Source organism: Camellia sinensis, unplaced genomic scaffold (genome assembly GCF_055761805.1).
Source record: "Camellia sinensis isolate YWXY unplaced genomic scaffold, ASM5576180v1 Unanchor13, whole genome shotgun sequence".
Taxonomy (NCBI): domain Eukaryota; kingdom Viridiplantae; phylum Streptophyta; class Magnoliopsida; order Ericales; family Theaceae; genus Camellia; species Camellia sinensis.
Window position 1 is genome coordinate 7,491,360 of NW_028129009.1, and position 26,368 is coordinate 7,517,727.

A 26,368-nucleotide genomic window follows, 5' to 3' on the forward strand; every position below is an offset into this window, starting at 1 on the left:
AGTGACATTTTTTACGACAATCTTCAAACTGTCGTTGAAAATTAACATTTAATGACTTTTTTTTAAACTGTTGTTAAAATTTATAATTAGTGACATTTTTACGACAATTTTTAAATTATCGTTGAAAATTAACAATTAGTAATGTATTTTAATAGTGTTGGATGAAAACTACTATTAATTATCATAGGACCTATTGGATAATAAGTACATCTATTAAGATCTACACTTAAATCTCTTATTATTTTTTTTGTTGTGGAAAGATGCAAAGACATATTATATAGAAAGAAACAGGTACAAAGTTCAGATACTAAAGGAGCTAACCAAGCACAACATAAGAAGATCAAACTAGCTAAACAATATCGCCACTGGAGGCAAATAACAGATCAAAAACTGCTTGAATACACAACTCTTTCCTTCATTAACATTAAATTTCTGAAGCCTTTAAATGAACTTTTTAGATCAAATTTCATTTTACCTTCATATGTGGTTTACCTTTCCACCATCGGCTGCCACCCCTAGCCCCTTCCCACCTCATGTCACCATCCCAACCGCTCTACCCTCCCAGCCTCTCTCTGCCCTTCCCACTCATTGCTAACTTTGGTCACTGCCCTCCAACCCCTTCCCAGCCCCTTCCCTCCTCTCTAGCAACCCCCACCCCCTCAACACCGCAACTCCCACTCATGCAGCCATCTCACCCTTCGACACCACCCCAACCCTCCACATCTATACAATACAAACCAAAGAGAGATCACTTGGCTGGAGATCAACTAAAAGGAGAGATTATCTAGTGGTGGCAAAATATGACGAGATGGAGGCAAGAGGGGATAGAGCAAGTGGGAAGGGTGGCCACCAAAGCTAGAGAGGGGCAAAGGAAGGTGGCCAGAGAATTTGCTATTGGTGAGGAGTGGAGTGGGTCGGTAGTTTGAGAGGGTAAGAATTGGTTTTGGTTTTGGTTTTAAGCGGGGTATCTAAAGAATTTTTACAAAATTTGAAATTAGTTAATGGTGTTCAAAAAAGCGAGCCATCCTAAGAAATTATGTGGGGCTATTACCAACCCTCAGTTCTAATCAACATTGGAATAGAGAAATGGCATGTTTCTAAACCAGGTTCAAGCTGTTAGAAACTGGCTTGCTTAAGTTCTCGGCACTAAACTAATACATAAAACCAATTCATTTGGCCAAGGCACATAATATATATATATGTTTCTTGTGAAACAACACTAGCACCAGAGTACAAGTAGATATGAACCCTTTTTTTCTTTTCTTTTTTTAAATCAAATTAGTTTACATGACCTTTAGTAAATAAAACAACAGCTCAAAGACAACTCAAATAAATGATCCAATCTTTGCACCTTTTTCTACCTCTTTTCCCTTTCTGGGAAATCAAACTGCTTTTTTTTTTTAAAAAAAAAAAAATACATATATATATATATATATATATGTGATGAATGGCATTAAGACAGAAAATGACCCATGCCGAGTTACAAGGGGCTAGGAACTAGAAGCATATCCTACAGGAGGTTGTCAAGTTGCATTTGCAGATCTTGTATGGAAACCATATTGATAATTCCTTGCATCTCTTCAGGGGAGTACTCTGATTTTAGGAGGGATTGTACTTGAATATGGGCTTCAACAATGTTAGTCCTGCATAAAAAAAATAGTTTGTAATTGATTATTAGAATAAATATTTCCAGTTTAGTACCAAATTAAAATACAAGTCATTCACGCGAAATAAGAATAAAATTTTGATGAAGGCATCCTTGAGAAGATTTTTACAAACATAAAATTGCAATATTTAAGTAGGAGAAGAAAAAAAAAAAAAAAACCCCCACGAAAAACACAATTTTTATATCTCAACAGAATGACCCAAAAATGGAAACAAACAGAAGTTTTGAACAATTTCCCCAGAAAATTGTTGGAAATTGGCAATGGTAGCAAATACCCATCCAACATAATAGTATTTGAACCTCTACCCACCTACTACACTAAACCATTAGAAATACTCTATTCAAAAACCCTGTGATTGTGCATAGTATTTGCAAGGTTGATAATGCTTGATCATTCTTTTGATAAGAGAGATGTCCCCATCAAATCTAAACATTAAATATTGAACAATTTGCCTTGAATGCAGTGAACAGTAGATTAAACATGCTCTGTGCAATCAGTAACTTACTTTATAGGCTTGAAAAGTATTGTACGTGTTGATTGGTTTTGCAAATAAAGCTTCATTTTTGCCATCACTCTTGGTAACTCTTCCTTTATAGAAACACTAACCTGTTACAGAGATGAATATCATTAAACTAAACTCAAGTTAAGCTCCAGCGCTTTGTCAAGGTGGAAAATCAAACACATTGATCCAATCAATCAATCTCAGAAAGTATACATAAATACATACATAAAAATAATTATGCGCACAACAATTCAGGAAACCGCACCAGATAAGACAATCTTTACCCAACTCTTTATCGTCCCATCGGAAAATCACATAAGGCGACTTATTCATAAACTTCGGAAAAAGAGACATTGAGTAAATATCACATACCTTCTGAACAAGTTCAGCAACCTTATCAGGTGTAGCAAAAGCTTGATCCTTGAGTGGTTTTGCCAAAGCTGACTCTAGTTTTTGATTTGGACTTCCCGAAGACAATGCAACTTTCACAGCTGTCACCTAATAAGAACAAAGTTGAGAAAATTAATCATGATAAAAAAACCTTAGTCTGAATTCTTTACTTCCTGGCTATCCAGCAGATTGGTCTCTCAATTAGTCATGTTTGCTTATACGCAAGCAAAGTTAACATGGATATTTAAGCAACAAGTGTTCTCTTTGCAAAAATATGGTAGTAGTGGAAACAACAAACCTTGGTAACAAAGGAAAGCATAGGATCCACAACAAGCTTTGTGACTGACATAATGAACTCTTCACATGTTGCTTTAAGACTTTTCTCCAGTTCCTGCAAGTAAATGTATAGTCATGCACATGCTGCACTATTGACAGGAAGGAAATCACTAGAACTGGATGTTCAAACTAAATAATAACAAAGACATTCAAAGTTCTCGTGGATATACAACCTACTCAACATTTCGGTTAAGTTAATAGTATTCATGGAGGGAAAAACAATAATCCTTGGCTGATTACAAGATTACTATGAGACTTTGTGACAGGAACATCAAAGTTTTGTTGCATGTGTTAGGACTGATTATTGAAGAAGAGGCACATGTCAATCATCATAGTTTTTGAAGGCCAATGCCTTCAGAATTTGCAAATAGCAGAAAACTGTCAGTCATCATAGTTTGATGGTTTATTCTGCTTTCAAATTGTGGGTTAACTATCATGCTTAACAATATATAACTCGAGACATGTTTCTGAAAGACGGTCTAAAACCATGTAAGAAAACAATTAAAACACATGAATAAGCATTCTTTCAGGGGTTTGCACAAGCTCTAATTGGTTAAAATCCCTGGTCTCCTCATTTAATTTAGGATATGTTTTGTGGCACGATAGAATGGGAATCTCACTCCATGTCTCTTTCATTCTGTTCTTTGGGTGAGTTCAAAACATGGAATATAATTCTGGCTTACTTTCCTAAGGTGGGATGCCATCACCACACTGAGTGGGAATCTCATTCCCACACCCCCATGAGAATCTCACATGAAGCATTTAATAATAAAATAAAGTAGATGTTCTCACAACACACATTAATGTGTACTAATTGGGCGGTATTTTTTAGATGGTCTCACAACACCTAAAATCAAGGCCATGTTTGGTTTGGTTTCCAGAAACTTGTTTCATAAATTTTTTCTAAAAAATTAAAAATTAATTTGGTGAAAAAATAAAAAAAAATACTTATCATTGTTATATAATTTTATCTTTTGTGAGGATAGAAATAATTTTCAAAATTTAAGGGAAAAAAATTGATATTTATTTCTATCAAATTAATTTCTATTTTTCAAAAAAATTCGGAATTTTTTTCTGAGAAACAAACCAAACAAAATGCTTGCACTGACATAGGAATCTCATTATAAGTAGTTTGCTTCTTGGCGATAGGATTCCCAATTCTTCTATTTGATTCCAGCCATCCAAACATGATCTTACTTCTTGCAAGCCAAATATTCCAAATCACAAGGTTTAAACCAAACAACGATTCATACTTCTAAATGGAAACATATGATTGGCTTGAGGAAATTCTTCAATTACAAACAAAAGTTTCAAGCTGTATAGGCTTATTGAATTTTGTGGGATTGTTGGCTTAAGAAATTTATCGAGTCCGTGCGAGCCTTCAAAAGCCATATCCTCAAGACCTGATCTGCAAATGGTAAGCACAAGGTAGGGCATGTTTACCTCAACCTGGCCACTGGTGCTTAAATGCCTAATTGGTTCCATTTGATAATAAATCAGAAACTATTTGCACTTCCTTGCAAGCCCTAAACATCAAGTACTTACAGCCCCTAGACTCATGTGGGTTGGCATGAAGAAGCTAATTAATGTAGATGTGCTTGCTTGGACAGAGGGAAAAGTAAAAGGAACAAAATACAAGAAGAAAAAAAAGGATTGGAGCCAGTAGATGAAGCAAATTGTTATTGGAATTGCACTAAAAGATGAATAAGAAAAAAAAATTATCAACCTAAGCCAAGGAATGAATTCAAAAGAAACAGATCAATTTCTTGTATTTTGGAGAATAAAACCATCTTCTTTTTTAATCAGCAACAAAAAGATTTCATTAAAAAATGGAAAAAGGTACAAAGCGAGGAAAAGACATCCTCCAAAAACAAATGAAAAAAGAAGGAAAGAAAATCCACTAATAAAGCAAAATAAAAGGGCCTCAAGGAATACAAATAGCCCTCCAATCATTGGAGATCAAAAAAAGCAATACCCCTTTAAACAACGAGGAGACGTGTGCCCAAAACGAAGCCAATAACTCACTTTATCCCATAGTGAGTCAAAGAATAATACCATCTTTTCTTTCAACATCTTAGCACAAAGTATCCATTTTCAATTAAAAGGAGCTAATTTCTCAATTTTCGTTATATATTCTCTACAATCATCAGCAAAGGATATCATATAGAACAAAGTGACTTAAATGCATAAACAAATGATGTGTTTAACCAAGGGAGATGCAGGTCAATTCAACAAGTAAAACAATAGTAATTGAAAGGCAGTCTTGCACCTTCTTGGCATCTATTTGACTTTCCAAAACTCGGGGAGACAGGGTCCTCGCCAAGGAAGTTGATCTTGACCAATCAAACAGTGATGCCTGACCTCTAAGAATCCGTCTCAGATGATCCTGGTAACGGAATATAAACATGAAGCAGCATTCAATTTTTTTCATTGGTAAATATGAAAAAATAACCACTTATTTGATCTTACAAACATATCAATCAATAAACCTAGTTGCAGCATAAGAAAGAAATTTTTACAAAAGGTATCTCCCTGATAGCTATGTTACATGGACTATTCAAAATAAATCAAATTGTTACAATATGATTTTTTTTTTTTTTTGCCAAGTCTATGTACCTTTAAATATGAAGTTTGATGAGTCCAATCTCTAGACTCCCACTCATACCCGACACAGGTACCCGATTCCATGTAACATATATTGATAACTTTTAATGCCTAAAATCATCTTTTACATGATCCAACACAAGTATTATGGACATAATTTTTAGAATCATGTGATTCATTCAATTCCAGTTTCAGCCAAAATTATTCGAATCATGTTGTTGAAACAAAAATTGACAGTAATTCAAATTGTTTTTTTTTTTTTTTTTGATAATATACGAAACGGCATCGTTTTCACCGTTCTATCAAGAAATAAAGAAGAGATCAATTAGTTAAATTTGATATATTCAATTTTATTTTTATATGCATATATAATTTAGTTATATTAATATTTATTTCATTTTAAAATAATGTGTATATTATATATATATATATAGTATATCAAATATAGTGAATCTTACGATTTATGATTCAATGTAGCTCATGATTTACTATTTTAACAAAATGGTTCATGATTCGATTTGCAATTTGATAACAATAATTATAGACTTGTTTATTTTCAGTCTCTCTTCTTAATCTCAGAATTCATCAGAATTATCGGTGCTGTAGAATTATTTTTAATTTTTTTTTTCCTTGTTAGGTAAGCATTTTTTAATTTTTGTCAATTGAGAACTCATATACATTTTGGTAACTGATCTTTATAAACTGTCCATTTGTTAAGTCATTCAACATCTGGCAAGCTCATGATAACCCAACCACATATTTAATCTATGTTACATGGACTTAGGTGTGGTTATGTGTCGGAGTGTCAAATTCATCTATTTTCAAGTCGAGGACACCGGGACACAACCATATTTAATATTTCTATTTTAAAGGGTAAAATGATGTTTATAAACAAAAATACAGAATTTTATGTATAAGGTAGAAGTCTTGTGCATATCCTACATATATAACAAACGCTACTACTTGTACCGGTTGAGTTTATCTCCAACTAGGCATAGCAGACACATATCCCATATACTAATCCAAGTATCAAGTATCAGGCAGGGGCACTTCACAAATTTAGAAGAGTACATTCAACATAGGATTTAATTGCTTTTTCAACAACTAAAGATTTAACATGTAGAGTTTCCCATTTCTTTCTCTCTCGTGTTAAAATCAAGACCAGATCCATTACCCACAGTTTCAGCAGAAATATAATAATGTTGGCTACAACTTTTTTTATTTTATTATATCCAACCTATGAAGAATAGGGGATAAAAAAAGTGAGAAAAGCTATGAACAAAATAAATAAGAACAAGAATTAGAAGATTAAAAAAAAAAAAATTCTACATAGAAACCAATTAAATTGAATTCTTGTTTTTGTTCCCATTTAAATTATTTATGCTTGTAATTCTATTTCTTACAAATTATAAGTCCAGAACAGATGCACACACTGATGATATTCACTTATGGTGCAGCAATGGTAAAAGGAAAATATTGCACTCGAATCCAAGATAATTTCATCGTCAGTCATGCAATTAGAGTGCAAAAGAGAAATGGTGAAACATGACAATGCATCATATGAATAACAGCAGGTTCAGACTTACTAACCAGTAAATGTGAGAAATCAAGTTCCTTATGCGTGACTGAAAATTCTATATCAAATGGTGCAATCTGAAAATCCAAGCTTCACAGTTAGGAATTATATACTCAAACTGATTACAATATTTACCTATATTAAAAGGTGGGAGATAACCTGCTCCCTTAAGATGAGGAGATGCTTTATAAGGAAAAGTTGCCCATCCATTGGTGATGCCTTTTTTGCAATCAGTCTGCTTGCTTTCTGCCACAGATAAAGGAAGAACCAATCTTATACAGTTCATTCCACATCATGGTTGACTCCCTTTTAACACCCCAGGTGTTACCCTTTTCATTGTTTATGAGCATTTTCCATCTCAAGTGTGATTGAATCTAAGTGCTTGCGATGAAAGAAACCCCAAGAAAATTTTGTCATTAAAGATATAATTGGTTATTGTAAAATTTATCCTAGGATATGTGTTTGCTTTTTCCATCCCAGGTATTACTATTCTCATTATTTATCATCCTAATTAATTTCCTAAATGCAAATGCTTCATATGGTTAATTATGTATCATTTATGTTTAATTGTAATTGTGATCAAGTGATATAACTTATTGCGTAAACATTTTGAATCATAAACCAAATTGATTAATTTCATAATTAGCCTCAAGTTGGAATCTATGGGAGATTAGCAATTTAATTATTGGCATTTAAGCAACTCTAATATAATTAAAATGTATTAAGGGGAAGCCACTCTTGGACCTAGGAAGGGTTAAATACACATAACCTTACCCCCACATGCAGAAAGATTGTTTCTATGTTTTGAACTTAGTTGCACGAAGCGGGAGCGGGAGCGCGGGAGCAGGAGCGGAAAAGCGTGAGCCAATAGAAGTTTTTTAAGTTGGAAGCGCCTTGGGGAGCGATAATATATATATTTACAGTTATTTTTAAAATATATTTATTATATAAAAATAAGTTAAATAATTATTCTTAAATATATTTATTATTTTTATTGATAATATTTTTAATTTATTTATATGTTAAAATAAATAAAAAGAAAAATTAGATATTTTATTTTATAATTTTTTATTATATATGATTTAATTAGATTTTTTTTAAAATATTTGAATGATTTATTTTATTTATTATCTGTTAAAAAGTTAAGAAATAATAATTTACAAAAATTATTATTATATATGATATTTTAAGAAATAATAATTAGATATTTATAAATTTTATTATATATATTATATATGATAAATCATATTATATTATATATATATATGATCAAACGAGAGAGAGACAGAGCAAAGACAAAACGAGAGAGAGAGAGAGAGAACAGAGACGAAGACGAAAAGAGAGAGAGAGAAAGAGAGAGAGAATAGAGACGAAGTCGAAGCCCTAATCTCAGATGATCGAAGCCCTCAGAAATCGAGATCGACAGTCGACGTCGAAGGCCAGGTTTCTCTCTCTCTCTCTCCCCTTTACGATCCTACCATGGACTGAATCGCGTTTCTGTCTCCACCGAAACGCAATTCTTACACGTTTCCTTCTAAGAAACGCGGAATCGCGTTTCTTACGAAGATTCGTCACCTCTTTGAGCGATTACTGCAACTAAGGTTTTGAACCCAGGATGTCAAGGTCACAATGCAGCACCCTTACCGCATGGGACCCACGTGGATAAAGCATACATTGTATTGCCATGAATTTTTAGTACATTCTTATGTGCTAGTGCTGGATTTACATTTTTCCAAACAAGGACCGTTGCTAGTGCTAGATTTACATTTTTCCAAACAAGGAACGTTGCGCTTGAACATGATTAATTAAGGTTGATAAAGTGATTAACTTAAACCACGGTCAAGACTTAGTAGAACACAATATTTTCACAGGTATGGTTCGAATTGTGGGTTCCACCTTATGTGGCACTCACCCTTTACCTCACTTCTTCAACATGTCTTAATAAAAAAAATAAAATTTATAATATCGGACACTTTATTGACATTTTGGGGACACTTCTTGGACAGTATGAACACACTACATTCTTCAAAACACAACTTATGCACTCTAAATATGTTTTGCAACTTTCATAAGATAAATATATCTTGTATATTGCAATGTTCTATAACTGTTTTACATTCTTTATAATGTAATTGTTACGTGAATGATATTTTGTTGCTTAAATTATGAAATATATACTTTTTAATGTAATTATTGTTATGTTAAATATTTTTCATTATCTTTAAATAAATTGTTCATATATATCACATATAACAAATTTGTAAGATTTTTGACAAGTCGCAAGCTTGTCATGTCTACCATTTTTTTAAAATTGACATGTCTGTGAGCCTGTGTCGTGTCACGTGCCCGTGTCTGTGCTACTTAGTGTGTAAGTGTGGACTTGTGATGTAGCATACATATGTTTTGGGTTGGTATGTTAAATGAATTATGCAAATAGTTTATGTATTTCATTAGCATTTTGTGAAGGGATTTGAGACTTAAGAATATGCTCTGTAATGTCGACCACATAATTACCCTCAAATTTTGTAACATGCTTCCACTATAATATAAACAATTCAATAATAAATAGGTTCACTTGACATCCAGTGCCGGTCACACCTCTAATTCCATATAGGGTGCGGGTGGGGTCATGACACTTTCTCAAGTCACTGATCAAATTTCGGGTTATGCATAAAAGAGGATGCTTTATATTATATATATATATATATATTACTATTAGAAAGCCAAACACCCCTCCTACTTTTGCCAGTTGGCAGATCAATCTTCTGATATCTCAATTTTACAAATATCATTTATTCTAAAATTAACAGGAGAAGAAGACCTTTTAGTACTTTCAACAAAATTTAAATCTATATGTTCCCCATCACCATATTTTTCATAACTCTCCACTACTACCCAACATTCACTCTGTCTTTATCTCCCAGCTGTCTTATCATGAGAGGTTTGATCATGTGTATATCTATCACGTGTGGCATGGCATCCTCTCCAGTGTTTATAAAGCAGAAGCAGAAGCAGAAGCAGAAGTAATGCAGTACAAACTTCTAATCACTAAAAAGTGTACTGATGAAATTTTCTGTTAGCTCACTTACTTGGATGGAATCGGAACAAACTTCAACAGCTTCCTGATATAGATAGAAACCAGTCAGTTGATTAGAAAATAGAGGTATACATCTAAATCTACAACAGGAGTTCAGCGGAAAAGATTTCTAAAAAAAAACCTGTGCCAAACCCGTGAAAACTGTTGGCTCTAAACAGCGATACAATTTCGATAAACAAGATAGAGTTTTCTCCAGGGGTGGGTACCATGTCTTGAAAACATCTGAGTTTTCATCAGCCTGCATTTTATAACAGAAAATATAGAGCTTAGCACAGTTGTATGACAACTTTACACGAGAAATCATAAAGTAAATAAATATCTGGGCAAAACCACGATAGGAATTCAACTAGCAATTTGTCCCTCAACCTGTCCACCGTTGATTGTCTCTCCATCTTCTATACTCTGTAAATAGCCGGTGAGTTTGAGGATGACTTTGGGTTCATGGTTTGTTCTATGTCAATACTTTCAGAGGCCAGGCATTTGAACAACCTTTGGATTTGAGTGGTTTCAGAGGTTCAAGCATTGAATTGGATTTAGCATTTGAGGAAATAATCTCGCCACAATCTATGGTCTATTGTATTTGTGTTTTGTATACATTACAAAAATGATAGGTATTCAGATTAAAAATATAAACAAATAAATTCTGTTGTGGCATGTGTATATGATTCCTTTTAGGTCCAATGTAACTTGAACAGAATCTTGAAATCAAATGAGAGACTCAAAAATGGTAGCAAAAATTATTTAATTAAAGCATTAGCTCACTAATATTTATTCTCTTGTGCAGCCTAATGAAAACTATTTAATAATGACATAAACACATGATTATACATGGAAATGGTAGGGTTTGACTTACAGAAGTAGTTTCTGATATCATCTCAGGAGATCGTTCCAGCTTTGCAGGGTAATCCAAATCTTCATCGAAAGGAATGTAATTTGCAATCTTGAAAACAACAAGAGAAGGGTTCAAAAAGATACTAGCATAGTTGACGGAATAATAGCTTTATCAGAAGAACGATCAAGATAGATAAATACAATTGGCATGCTGGAAGCAACAACAAACACACTAATACCATAATGACAATCAACTAGGATAAGAACATCAAAATTCTCCTTGGATGCATTTTACATGGATACTACTCTCCACATCTTAGAATGCTGGTATTCCATAGTGGTTGCAAGTCGTTTCAATTTCCAATTGACTTAATAGACAGCCTACTAAAATATTAACCAACTGAACGATGTAAATCAACTGACAGTAAAGCAGGAAGCATAGGGATGATAATTCTGATAATCTAAACCCTTCAAAAACTCCTGCAATGTCCTGTAAACTAATGAGTGAGCTAGTTTGTATGTATAAAATAATTACATAATTAAAAATATAGTTTGTTGTCTCTGATTGCTGATTCAAGAAACTCCTCTGCAATGGATTACATTCAGGTACAACAAAAAATTGGAAAACAAATAATACTTCACTAATAAATTAATTATGTACAACTAGAGGTCTACATAATTAGTCTGCTAGGATTTGCTGCTCCTAGCATCCCCCACCAGTGGAAACTCAGAAAAAAAATTAAAAATTAAAATCAAAGCTGGCAATATTATGTACAACTAGAGGTGGGACACCGACAACGTGCATATTCCTCACCAATGATATATGGACTCGGGGACAATTATCGAGTGTGGATGCATATTCAAGCGTCAAAGCTTCACACACCTAAATCTTAGGATATTGGAATATGTATTCAAAAGTTAGATATTGGTACAGGTTCACATCATGGTCACTTACATATAAGGCATATTGTATAGTATTTTTATTTATTTATAAGATATTGTTAATTATGTAGAAATGTAATTGAAATTAAATAGTAGGATTTTAAAAAATATATATGGAATTTATCTCTCATAAATGTGAGAGGCTAAAAATGTTTCTTTACTAACAAACGTGAATGTCTTTTTCAAATATCATAAAAAGTTAAAAGATTTAAGGGTCCGTTTAGATAGATGTGGATTTCAAATCAAAGGATTTGATCTTAATCATTCAAGGACAATAACTCAAATTTAGATATGATAGTTTATTTATGAATTTCAAGATTCAATTAAATAGCTTAATCCTGATGAATTTGAAATCACCATAAAAACTAATTATTTGAAATCATGCTAAGAATTATCTTTCTAACTATTAAGGATCCTATCCTACCAAAACGGATATATACATCTTCTATTTCAACTTATCATCTTCCATTGTTTTTCTATCTGTTTAACCTCAAATCCATTGATTTGAAATCCACAATTATCCAAATGGACCCTGAGTGTCTAAATTGGTTATGGGTGTCAAGACACATTATCCCACACCTTTTACCCTTGTCATATCCGGTGGACACTGCTACTTTGTGGAAAATAGAATAGACCATGTAACACAGTTTCTGCCCTCATTTTATCTCTACCTGAACACAGTTCTACTTTTTTTGCTTATGTGATCACTATTCATAGTTATGATTCAACGTTTTAAAAATATTGCCACATCAGTATGAATATATATATATATTACACTCTCTCACAGAATGCCAGATGGCAGCAACTTAAGAAATAGTTCCATAATTGAGTGACATACCAACTCTAGGACTGGTTTTATGTAATAGAATAAATATAATCCTAGAAAAAATCAAAATGTCAAGAAAACAAATGAATGTTAATGTAAGTGAAACTACTGAAGAACAAATAAAAATAAAAATCTCACGTGTGATACCTACTTCATCACGAATATGGGTTCGAGCCCGAAAAGTTAATCGCTCGTGAACATCGGCTAAAATTCTGTCTAATGTAGGACGTAATCCAGCAAGTGATTCACTTCGTCTACTGAGTTGTTCTCCAAGGACTTCAACTTTAAGAATATCAACAAGTTCACAAAGAATATCAAGATTTGCTTCATGAATAAGTTTTGGGCGTAATGTATCGTACAAGTATGTACACCTGCAAGTAAGTTAGCAGCAAGGTAAGTAGGCATAGGGCGTGAAGGTGAAGCACCCAAACCCACCAAAACATAATATGATGCAAATTCTTATAGAAGAAAAAAAAATGAATTTCCTGGTGTCACAAATAAACTTTCAATGTAATGGGGTGCGATGGTTCAATCCACAGGCAGGTTTAGGGTGAGATAAACCAAATATTTGAAAGGGTTGAAAGAGAATGTCTAGTGCTAACGAAGTGGAAGGTTCTGAACCTGGCAATTTCGAAACAAAGATGAAAGAACAAAGCTATATAATCATCAAAGAACCCAGTACATTCTGGGACCAAAATTAGCATGCTCTCAAACTATTAGATAATATTCTGAGCTAGCAACAATGACATGGAAATTGCTTGGTTAGAAAGGAACAAACTCTTGGACGCCCACCCACAATCATTGTTCTGGGCTCCAAGCTAATCAAAAGTCATTTTGATGCCGTGGAAGGTCTCTCTGCAGCAGTTATAGGCCCTTCAAGTATGATAATTTTAAATCATATTTGTAGAAATTCATCTATTTGACTACTTATACATGAAAGTAGAATCAGAACAGAAAAGAGCAGCCAAAGCAAGACACCATTACAAAAAAAATCCCCACCCCAAGAGCTGATTGAACTTCTTGTTCGACTTTAGGAGCTATCATGATGCAAACTATGGTATTTACTTACTAGTGCAGATGCAAATACAGTTTCCATTCCTCTTCGTTAATGCTTATGTGTTTACCTCAATCTGCGCCACAGGTCTAACCTTTTCTTTGGATGAGTAATGCATGATATTAGATGATGCCAGAAGGCAAGCCAGAAAATGTATGTCTCATAAAAAAACCTATAAAAATACTTTATTACAAAAAACTATAGGACTAAACTGCGTGCCAAAGCTAAGCTCCTGTCAAAGAGCACAAGTCACCTAGCAAATTCATAAAAGAGAAGGAATCAGAGAATTCCCTGTTAACTTGTCTAATGGAGGAAAAAAATTCAGGCAAATGTAGCACTCTCTCTCTCTCTCTCTTGCTCTTTCAACTTGATGTCAATCTTATCAACCATCCACTATATCAAAAAACCACCCATTATTGATCCCATCAAAGACTTGATCACATTGGATCAGACCCACCTCTCACTCCAAATTAGCCCTTACCATTGGCAAACTCCTGAGTAGACCAATCATGGAAACTGGCTAGAGGAGACCATTAAGTCTATAACCATGTGTTCACCAACTGTGAAACCAATGAAGGATTGCAAGTTCAGCCTGTGTCACCTATGAACCAAATTAAGGGTCCAACTATGCCATAACCATTAACTTGAAAAAACTTCTACACTTGCAAAAAACTAAGGGAAATAATTTTCACTGATAGCTTGATATTTATCACTAGAATGTAGCATGATACACCATACATTAATTTATAGAAACACAAGTGCCTGCCAAATGAGAAGGAAAAAAGTAAAGGAAAAGAATAAGAGCAAAGACAAGAAGAACAAGCAAGACAAAATAAAGGGCACTCACAGGGGATCTATCAAAGGAGCCAAACTTGAAATATCTTCTGAAGACGAAGGGAAAAAATGATCAAAGAGTTGATGCTCAAGCTGACATACCTGCAATTTAAATATTAGCCAATCAAAATGCCTCAAAGCTATATCCCTTGCATAGGTTTTATTTCCATAGTATATATGTGCTTCCAACACATGTCCAATGAAATACTTTAGAGGCAATAAAGGAATTACAGAATATATGCATGAGTGATTAAAAAAAAATTGGAATTAAAAGGTTTATGCTTTCATATCCATAATATAAGCGCTTCTGACACCAATCCAATGATTTTTTATTTTTATTTTTTATTATCAGCAACAAAGATGTTGAAAAAAAAGATATCGTCCTACAAAATATTTGAGAGCCAATAAAGGAATGACAACACATATGCATTATTGATAAAATAAAATGGAAATAAAATGATAACAAAAGGTAAAAGGTAATTGTAGAATGAATTTCCAGCTTAAGCATAACCAGTAAGTGGTCTTATTGCATGTTGTCTTGGGAGGGTTAGGATCAAAGTTAAACAATGATTGTTGATACACATGCTCTGGATTATCATTGACCCCACTCTACCCAGACAGAAGGAAAAATATGCATGTAGAAATAACCTTACTTGAGATTTAATCTCAAGTTGAAGATGTAACTACTAAGATGGAATATATGAAACACTAGGTCAAGGAATGCAATTTGATAAAAATTGAACCCTGTAAAACTGGAGTAGAACGTAATTTGAGATAGTAGCATCCAAATTTCCTTTTGACCAGTGAATCAAAATATAGATAAACTTGAGTTCAACATATTACCTGCTTTGCAACACGTTTGTTTAAAAATAAATTAATTAATTAACTTCTAATATGTATGAAATTCCACACACACAAAAGGGGGGGGGGGGGAATTACAAAGAAAAAAAAAACAGGGTTTAGCCCTTGTAACAAATAAACGATTAATTTTTAATTTTGTCAATTTAAACTCCAATATTTTGATTCGTTTTCAATCTAAATCATTTGTCTATTTTCGGTTAAGTAAAACCGATGGGGAAAAAAATATTTTAGCCATTTAACTCAATGAAAAGGGGTATTTTAGACGCTTTATGTACACCTACATTGAGTTTAATGGCTAAAATACCCTTTTTCCAGCAGTTTTACTTTTAGATTGAAAACAAATCAAAAGAATAAGGTTTAAATTGACAAAATTAAAAACTCAGGGTTTATTTTGTTACAAGGGTCAAATTTTGGTTTTCTTTTTGAACTTTCGCCAAAAAATAAATAGAAACACAAATGCTCTAGACAGCACCTAATAATCCCAAAGGCCTAGGAAATTCATGTCTCGAACTTTAAATAGGGCTAATTTAAGCTTCCTACCATTACCCAAAACGGAGAACAACCTAGGTTTGGTAAATATTAAACATGTAATTTTCACAGAACCTGCATTAGGTATGCACATCCAGATCTAGTCAATGACGGCAACTTTTCCTTCTTGGCAAACTCAGATATCCGTTGATGCACTATGCCTTTAACCTAAATAAAATAAACAAAAAGGGCAATTGTGAATGGAAGTGTATAATTATTAGAAACAAAAATATTTGACCAGCCTACCAAGGAGAGCCGCTGTTCACAGTATAGTTTGTGGCATTCTGCAAGAATTTGGGCATATTCCTTCCTGGGTGATCTGCTTTCAATTTCCTCTAACACTGGCTTAAGCTGCAAATGCTTACAACTATTAGTCACATCTATTTAACAAACAAATCATGCAAAATAATCATTTCCCAAAATGAGTTTCAGATGTAATCCTGCTTTCATGCCAATATATTCCCTATTGTTGTAAGTCATCGTCCTCCTAGAACCCAAATAATAGCCTGGTCTGAAGCCAAAGAGATGAAGAATCAACACCATTACCTCACTTGCTGCTGCTTTAAAACGGACATATATGACAGATGCTTCTACACCCTCTGAAACAGCTGTTTTGCTGCCACTACTGCTTCGGATTGCTGCCTGGACCTGATGAATGAAATATTTGACAGAGTTTTGCATTGGTAAATAAAACAAATTTTCATTTCTGCAAGGGGGCTTTACCTGAGAAGAAGTATTTTTGAGAACAGACAGTACATGAGAACGAATCATCCCTAGTGCCCGAGACTGCCAAATGAATGCATGCAACATGTTCTTTAGAACTTTAAAATCCAAATCAAACCTTAGAGGCATCAAAAGCACCATCCAACAAAGTAAAAGAGAATTACTATCTGCCACTGAACAATTTGAAAGCTATTAATAATATATTCTCTTTGGTACCTGGAGTTGTCGAAATTTGACCAAGTATACACTGGATTCTGCATACTGTGGATTGCTTTCAACGTACCTAAATTCAATTCAACAATAAATAAGAAAAGCAAATTTATATGCTCACATAAATATCTCAAGTTTAACAATATCAGTATAATGATTCTTGTAAGAGCATGCTTGCAAGAAGCCAGCAATTTTTTTTTTTTTTGATAAATAACAAAACTTTATTAGAAAGCATCAAGACGATGCAAAGAATACCAAAGGGCAGCCCACAAACGTACTAAACAAAACTAACCAATCAAATCCTCCACAAAGCCCAAAACATTGGGATCAACTGTACCCGTAACCCAACTATGCAACACCATCAACAACCTATTCTCTAACCATGGAACGGAATGACAATCAGCCTGAAACACGTGCCTATTCCGTTCTAACCAAACCGACCAAAGAAAACAACGTGAAGCAAGCACCCAGGCCTTTCGGCGCCTCTTTCCCACCCCAGCCCCACCCAAGCCAGCAATTTTCATTATTAGATTACACATAATGATATGCTTAACAAAAACATTTTCAGTCTCCAGTATCAATAACATACCAGGATAGTCTAAACTGATTAATTTCAGATAAACAGGGTTACTTACACAAAATGATTGGCCTTAAAAAATAGACTTACGATATGCACTCATCAAGTCTTTTGAGCAGTGGGAGAAAATTTCCATTTGCAACATTCATGTTTGGAGAATAAAAATTGGTAGCAACCTACAAACATGCACAATAAAAGATCCCTGAGATTTACAAGAGCACATGGATATTACTAAACATAATAAGTGAAAATCTTGTTCCTCAATGCCAAAACAATATAGAAAAGTCCATCTAGAACTTTGCAAGTACAGAAAAAGCAAGAATAAATCATAGTTGCCAAATGATGATCGATTATTCGTAACATACTCTTTTTATATTTTTCCAAACATTGCAACATACATCGTTTATATCACATCATGGGTCATAAGCTACTAACAATTATGAATGACACAAACTTACTAAGCAATGTGAAAACACAAGAATCTTGGCACATACAATTAGACACCTCATAATATCTACATCTTTTCAGAAACTGACACCCATTCTTTTTTATCAACATTAGTACTACATGTGTGTGTGTGTGTGTGTGTGTGTGTGTGTGTGTGTGTGTGTGTACCCCATTTATCTTAATTAATTTTTTTAGTCTATTAAGCAAGCTTTTATCAAAACTTTAGAATCTAAATACAATAGAAAAGTCACGGAAAATGTGTCTCATCTCATCTCATCCACCTTTAGGGAAGCCACTGGATTGAGCCAGCCCAAATATCTAATAGTTGTTCAAGCATGGGTCATGAGTTAAAGGCTGTTCAAGCTTTGGTTGAGCTCCTAAAAATTTGTGTGAGCTTGACCTAACCGCCTAGCCACTACTCACCAAGCTCACAAGCCATGTAGACTCATTTTTTATATGTTGTACTTTTCTAAAACCTATAATCTCAAATGAAATGTGTCACTCCATTGTTACTTTTAACTTCAATTTTGAATTTGTCGCTTCCACACAAATATGAGTTGGTGCAATATGAATCCCTTAGATAACATAGCAATCGAACCTTACGTTTTCCAATTCATCAAAGTACTTGAGCTTACTACGAAGTGCTTCTGCAAATTCAATGAGTCTTTGCTTCTCTATTAGCTGCAACAAAAGCAAGCAACTAAAACAAGTCAAACTAGGGCATTCAACATTGTACACAGATTATTCCATTTTATAATAAAATAAATAAATAATCATGTAAGAAACTAACCATCACCATCTAAGTCAACCTGTGAGGTACAATTATCAAAACTGGATTTTAAAGGAAAAAGAAAACGCAACAAAACAATTTAACTGAAGCAACGGAAAATGCCACACATATAATCTGACACCCAAAGATTGCTTGTTCCAATGCTAAACAAAAGCAGGGCCTATTTCATTGATTATCTAACCATTTGAATAAGCTTTGAACATTTGGCCCTAAAGAAATGTAATTATCTCATGCCATGGTCAGCAGAGTTCTAAGCCTGTGCCCTATCATGTTACAAAAGGTCCAAATTAAGCTTTTAACACTTAAAAAAACCTTGAAGCTACACTTTATAAGGTCAAAATTAACAACAATTGCCACTGGTAATCTAATCGAGTGAAGTATCAATGCAAAGTGAATAGAAAGAGGTCCATACCAGTCGATCACATGCATCATGAAGAGTTTTGGTCTTTGTTGCCACTGCTTGATGCTGCAGCTGTAGTTCATTAAACAAATCCAGGGTTTCATCCACCTACAAAAAAGTTAGTTCAATTTACTGTTTTGTTAATTTGATAGGCAAGAATTAAAACCCAAGAAAAGTTCAACCATATGACAAGATTGTATAATTGTTAAAAACAACTAATAGACAAAAGTAGAAAAATATGTACAAGTGTTTTCATAGATACTTTACTTGATGGAGTATACCGTCACATGTCTGTATGCGTTCGGTCAAACTGGTTAAGTAGTGTTGATACTTCTCTTCGGTCTATGCAAAGAAAAAAACCAGGGACAATAGCGATCAAGATCACAATTTCTCTATGAAAATAAATATTTTGTAAGAAATCAACACTAACCTCTGATTTCATGGCTGCTTCAAGATCTGTAAACCATTTGTAAAACTACACCAAAAGAAGCAACAGATATAGAAAATTATCTTTCACAGTGAAATCTGAATTACAAAGCACTCACAAAACTTAGCACATATAAAACAACCATAAGGAACTATATACTGCTATCAAAATTTTCTCAAACTGCTCTTAATGGCATTTCAAATGTGGGGTACATGGTGGGAAATGAGATAGCAATAAGGTAGAGAACTTAGGGAACCAAGGACTACAAAAAGTATGACAATTACAAAGTGAATGGCCTACTCAAATATTTTTTGGGTGAGTGCCCCAGCCAAATATTCATTTTGTGCTTGCTAAATGGGAAAGGAAGAGAAAAGTATAATATTTTTGTTTTCTCTTCTTTTCTCTTGTTACGGTTCTCCATTTTAAAAGAGTATAGGGGGAAAAATGATGGAAAAAATCATTTTAAAACTTTCTTCATAGGATCACCACGAATGAGAGGAAATTTACACAAAAGTTGTCGCATGAAATACATTAAGCAAAAGATACAAATATATAAACAAAATTTAAAGATTTTGCCCGTGAATTTCTCCACATTTTCTCTTCTCAACCATGAGAAATAATTTTCCTTCCCTTCTTTCCTGTCTTTTCTCTTCATTTATTTTAACTTCTCTTCTCTTTTTCTCACCTACCAAACATAGCATTTTGGCTACATAAACCCTATTTCACCATTTTGATTTGTCTAGGGCTGTACTCACTGTTAGTGTATATAGTGATGCTTTTTTTGTAATCTTTCTTGTTACATCAACTTTCCTAGAATGCATTCAACAAAAGTTGACATCTTAAAGGAGTAGTAATTGGTCTTTTTTGAACAATGAAACAATCTCACCCAACATGTCATAATGCATTTCAGCATGCACAAAGCTCCCATGCTTTAGTCACTCCATGAATTGTTACATAGGAAGAAAAGTCGGTGCCATAAGATTGAAAAAGAGGACTCCCATTTGATATAACAGGGCAGTTTAACCCAAAGACAAATATCACAGTAAAACTGACATTCTTTGAATCTGAGAAAGAATGATGATCATTTGTAGTAAAAATGTTGTTCAGAGTCAAATATGAAAAAAAATATTCAATTCCCATAAATTTATTTTTACCTGTCTAAGAAAGCATGCTAAACAATTATGAAGACAGCTGTCATCATTGTTTTTTCTGTTGAAAACCTTGCTAATAGGGAGAAGGTGCTTCTAATGGGTGTTGAATCCAAAAAGGATGGGCAACAAGCGAAACATTTCTTTGTCTGAAAAACGAACCTTCTTTGTCTTTCTGGAAGCATTTGGCTATAGCATAATAGAAGGTCATTTGAGGATGTTGAGTGGCTAGTGTGAAATCTTACGCTACCTCTTTTTTTGAATATTCTACATTCTTTTGGTTCTCAAAGCATGGGCTTTCTACTATAGATCCTTTTGTGGAGTCTACTGCTAGATTCAGTTTTTTTGGTAGAAATAAGATTTAGCCCCTCCTTGTATATGCAAATGGATTCTACTCTCCTATTGCAGTCTTCAATTGATATATTTTCTTGCTTATTTAAAAAAGAGAGAAGGAAAAAAAAAAAAAAAAAACGAAGACAAGAAATCAAGTGGCTTACCTGATTCGTATTGACCAAAACTGCTTCAATAGCCCCCGATTCTTCCACAGTGCAGTGCTTAGTTGAAATGGACAAACCATTATCTTGTCCATGTACATGCTCCTGGGACTACAAAAGCAAAAGCTCGCTAATTGGCATAAAATTGTTGCACTGAAACATAAGCATTCACAGAGGTTGTAACGCATTATAGCACAGTGATGAGTCTCACCAATTTGACAGGATAAGGTCGCTCGGCAAATGCATGAGAAAGTGCTACTATTGCTACTTGTTGCTGCTCTGTCAGCGGAGCATTCTGCACAAACAAAAATTGCAGGACATAATGACTCACCCACAAAACCTCTACCAAATGTGGTTTTACTACTATAAAAAAATAAATAAATAAATAAATAAATAAAACACCCAAACACACAAACAGATCACAGTGGCAAAGCTGGGAAATTTATCGAGAGGGGGCATGTATTTTGTATAGTGTGTATATCTAATATATCATCAAAACCTAATTTGAGAAATGGAAAACTAATTTTTCGCATATTTTTAGGAAATAGAAACCCTCGTTTTCCGATTTCCAAAATCCTAATATGGGTTTCTTGTCCCTATAATGACCAGCCATAACACAACACATAATTCCTCATAATTTATTTTTAAAATCAGCAAACCAAATTTAACCAAATCACAAAATCAAAACACATAAGAAAACCACAGATCAAATGAAGGAGAAATGAAAAAAGGGGGAAAATGAAGAAAACTACAACCTCCTTAGATGCCATTGTGGCATATGCAGACCTTAAAATATTTGACAAAAAGCAAACATTTTGCAAAGACACCAAAAATAGATATAGATATAGACATAGATATATAAAAAATGGATAAAGAAACAAGGAAGAATGAAACCTGTTCCCAAGTAGAAGCGAAGTTGTAGCCTTTTGAAATGGCTCCGGATTTTGGAAGGCTTGGAGAGGCACCTGTTGCTACTGCTGCTTTGGTCGTCAACATTTTTTTTTTCTCCCAGGGATCTGCGGCTGATACTTATACTTGTATAATTACAAATGGCTCTCTGGTCGTCTGTGCTGTAGAAGCATTCATACAATTTTAATGATAGTTATTCGTGATCAAGATAAACTATGATATCAGATCTCGTCACAAGTAAATAAATGTATGAGGAACTAAATTATATTCAAAATACTAAAATCAGAACAGAGATATGCTGATTTTTCAATTATTGTGAGATATCTCAAAACTAGGAACTCTCTCGCTTTCTACCTCATTCAAATTGATTCAGATTTTAGAGACAGATTGGGCGTGCTTACCTAGGACGGAGAGTGGGAGGGTTCCGGAGATCAGAGGACTGCTTTTTCACTGCCTGTTTGTTGGCGATTCAGGGGACTCAAAGCGCGCTCTCTCTCTCGATCTCGATCTCGATGCTGCTGATAAATTGATAATAGACTGATGAAATGAAATTGAAATTAAATAGCTAGCTAAGCTAGTCAACCGACCGCTTTGTCATAAACCGCTACCGCTTGAATTCACTTAAGCAACTCAATCTCTGTTGTTGTTGTTGTTGGGGTCACTTGGATCTAAATTCCTCTCAAACCATCCCCCTGCCATCATTCAACAATTTTTAGATGTAATTTTATTTCAAAATTACTTTTATATAAATTATTTTAAATTTTGTCAATTTTTTTTTATCAAAATCTTTTTAAAAAAATCTCATCTTATTCCAAAATTTTCTTTATAAAAAAATATATATATATTTCCAATACTTCATCTTTTTAAATTTTTATCAAATTTAAATTTGATAAGTTCTCAATTTAATGAAAAAATTTAATATTACTTAATTTGATAAACATTTGATGAAATTATTAGAATTTTTTTTAATATATTTTATTAAATTTAAATTTAATTAAAGAAAATAAGAATAATTATAGCTTCTATGCGGTTTGGGAAAAAGTCAAACCCGCAGCCGCCCACAGTGCGGTTTACGGTTTGTGCGGATAGGATTTGCGGATGTGCCGGATTGAAATTTTTTTCAAAAATTTATTTCTAAACCTTTTTTTCCCCCCATTTTGTCTATTTATTTTGGACCATTTTTCCTCAATTTTCTAAAATACTCCAAATTCAATTTCAATAACATAACAGATTACAGATTCAGTTTCAATAACATAATTACAAATTCAACACAATCACAGATTCAATTTTAATTACAGATTCAACACGATTAATAACAGATTCAATACAGAAACACAGATTCAATTTCTACTTCTCACAGATCTGTTGCTACAAAAAAAATCAGATTTAATTCCAAACAAACACACAAATTCAATTTCCACTTCTCATAAATTCAACAACAGATTTAATTCCAATACCATACCACTACAACAGATTTAATTCCAATACCATACCACTACAACAGATTTAATTCCAAAAGACAGATTCAATTCCCAAAAAAAAAAAAAACAGATTCAATACAGAAACACAAATTCAATTTCCGCTTCTCACAGATCTGTTGCTACAAAAAAAAAATCAGATTTGGGCCTCGTTTGGCAAGTGGCTGAATTAGTCAAAAAGCCAAAAAGTTACTATTTTAGCCAAAAAGCCACCAATCTATACCAAAAAGTCAAAGATTCCCTTTTCTATCTACTTTTTTGCACATTTTTTCGTAAAAAATCAAAAAGTCATCCCCAAATATACTAACTTTTTTTACATCATATTTTAGCCAAAAAGCCAAAAAGTTACTAAAAAAGCACGTTCCCAAACAAGGCCTTAATTCCAAACAAACACACAGATTCAATTTCCACTTCTCACAGATTTAACAACAGATTTAATTCCAACACCGTACGACTACCACAGATTTAATTCCAAAAAGACATTCAATTTCAAAAAAAAACACACACACAGATTCAATACAGAAACACAGATTCAATTTCCACTCTTTTTGACAGTCATGGCAGTAACTCTTGAGGAAAAAAAGAATACAGAAGCAGTTCTTTTTGGTGGGATTAGAAAATGGACAAGTCATTGACCAGTGGAGAAAGTGGAGAGTGGAGATAAGAAGAAAGTTGAATATTTTATTTTAATTTCCACTTCTCACAGATCTGTTGCTACAAAAAAAATTAACAAATCTGATTGCACAAAATAAACGGATCTGATGAGATAAGAGAGTGAGGGAGACAAATCAGAGAGAGATCTGATATGTTGCAAAAAAAAATCAAAGATCGGGGAGAGAGAGAGAGAGGCTTATTTGTGAGGTCGATCGGTGTGATGAGAGAACAAGGTCGATCTTGCGATGAGAGAGAGTCGATCGGTGCAGAATCTGCAGATGCAAACCTAGAAAGTGAGAGACTGATGAGATGAGAAAGTGAGGGAGACCGATCATGGAGAGAGAGATCTGATATGTTGCAAAAAAATCAAAGATCGAGGAGAGAAAGAGAGAGAGAGAGGCTTACTTGTGAGGTCGATCGGTGAGATGAGAAAGCGAGGTCGATCGATCGATCTTGCGAACGAGAGAATTCGATCGGCGCAGTGCAAATGCAAAACCAAAGAGTGAAAAAGGGGCCCCGTTTGATAAAATGGGATCCTGCAACAGCATAATCCATATATGACTGCAACATACTCATATATTCACACTAGGTTTATTTTGCTCTGTTTTTTTTTTCCCTATTGCGAACAATCTTAAATAGGGGTGTACGCTCGGTTTGGGACGGTTTGCGGTTCGGTTTGGACCTGCCCGCATCTATGCGGTTTGGAGAAAAGTCAACCCACAACTGCCCGCAATGCGGTTTGCGGTTTGTGCGGATAGGGTTCGCGGATGTGCAGGCAGTTGCGGATTAAACTTTTTTTCAAACATTATTTTTAGACCCTTTTTTTTCCTCCCATTTTGTTTTACTATTACTTAGCTTCTTCAAAACCAAGAAGACATGTAAAAAATTCCATGAAACATGCACAAGCAAGCATGCTCAGAGTTCAAGACAAATTTCTGAAATGGTTCAAGGATTTGATATCCAGATTAGCAGTAACAACCATGTTTAAATTACAACTAAGAGAATTAACACAATAGCACACTAACGAATGATTCCTAGATAATACTATTTTGTTGTTCAATTACAAGGACCAGTGCAGTTAAAGCTGAGAATACCCACAAGGCACTAAGAACCTGTGTCACCAAAGTGCTCATCCAATCCAATTGATTCAATACACAGATTCAAAATTCAAAAATCAAAAATCAACGCAGATTCAATTCACAGATTAAATCAAATCCAATACACAGATTCAAAAATCAAAAATCAATGCAGATTCAATTCACAGATTAAATCAAATCCAATACACAGATTCAATTCAAAGATCAAAAATTAAATCAAAAAATTCAATGCAGATTCAAAAATTAAATCCAATTTCAATTTCAATACACAGACAGATTTAAATCAAAAACTCTGTTGCTACAAATTTAAAAATTAACAAAAAATAGATTGGTTCAATACACAGACACATACATTAAACAAAAAAACAGATCTGATATGTTGTAATACACAAAAAAAATCTGTTGCTTACAAAAAAACACATACAAAAAATCTGTTTCAATACACAGACACATACATTAAACAGATCTGTTGCTTACAAAAAAAAAATTAACAGATCTGATATGTTGCAAAATAAATCAAAGATCGGCGAGAGAGAGAGAGAGGCTTACCTGTGAGTCGATCGGGGCGAGAGAGAGAGAGACAGAGATAAGACTGATCTGATGAGATGAGAGAGTGCGGGAGACAGATTAGATCAGAGAGATAGGGTTCAAGATCTGATGAGATTAGATCATATTTGATATATATATATATATATATATGTAAAACAAAAAAAAAATCAACCATCGGGCCGAGAGAGAGAGAGAGACAGAGGTTGAGAGAGAGAGTTTACCTGTGAGTAGATCGCACCGCCGGTGCGATGAGATGAACAACGTGAGAGTGAGAGAGTGATCGGTGCAGAGATGAACAACGAGAGTGAGAGAGAGAGAGCAGACTGAAAGAGTGAGGGAGGGAGACGATTAGATTAGGGTTTTTTTGTTTTGTTTTGTTTGGTTTGGTGTATGGACGAGGTAAGTAAGTGAGATGAT

The 26,368-nt window shown here is 33.9% G+C and overlaps 1 protein-coding gene across 16 annotated transcripts; it reads right to left on the bottom strand.

Annotated features, from left to right (window-relative positions):
* Positions 1-1,237: 1,237 nt before the first annotated feature.
* Positions 1,238-26,368, bottom strand: LOC114304834 (conserved oligomeric Golgi complex subunit 3). 16 transcript variants are annotated; one of them, XM_082911760.1, is made up of 30 exons: positions 26,173-26,344; positions 25,952-25,999; positions 24,711-24,841; positions 22,761-24,591; positions 22,575-22,688; positions 22,159-22,334; positions 21,476-21,559; positions 21,268-21,375; positions 19,626-19,670; positions 19,463-19,537; positions 19,208-19,303; positions 18,609-18,686; positions 17,649-17,734; positions 16,988-17,054; positions 16,772-16,834; positions 16,595-16,696; positions 16,295-16,399; positions 16,124-16,216; positions 14,673-14,761; positions 12,923-13,142; positions 11,026-11,112; positions 10,294-10,410; positions 10,165-10,197; positions 7,235-7,321; positions 7,090-7,152; positions 5,165-5,281; positions 2,858-2,950; positions 2,542-2,667; positions 2,173-2,273; positions 1,238-1,643 (listed from the first exon to the last, which is right to left on the bottom strand). In XM_082911760.1, the coding sequence occupies exons 6-30, from the start codon at positions 22,258-22,260 to the stop codon at positions 1,511-1,513; spliced, it is 2,370 nt and encodes a 789-aa protein (XP_082767886.1). In that variant the 5' UTR covers positions 22,261-22,334; positions 22,575-22,688; positions 22,761-24,591; positions 24,711-24,841; positions 25,952-25,999; positions 26,173-26,344; the 3' UTR covers positions 1,238-1,510. The 16 variants fall into 16 exon arrangements, with proteins under 16 accessions (XP_082767886.1, XP_082767893.1, XP_082767888.1 ...); XM_082911767.1 differs by having other exon boundaries at positions 22,159-22,329; positions 26,173-26,339; XM_082911762.1 differs by having other exon boundaries at positions 22,761-24,577; positions 26,173-26,331.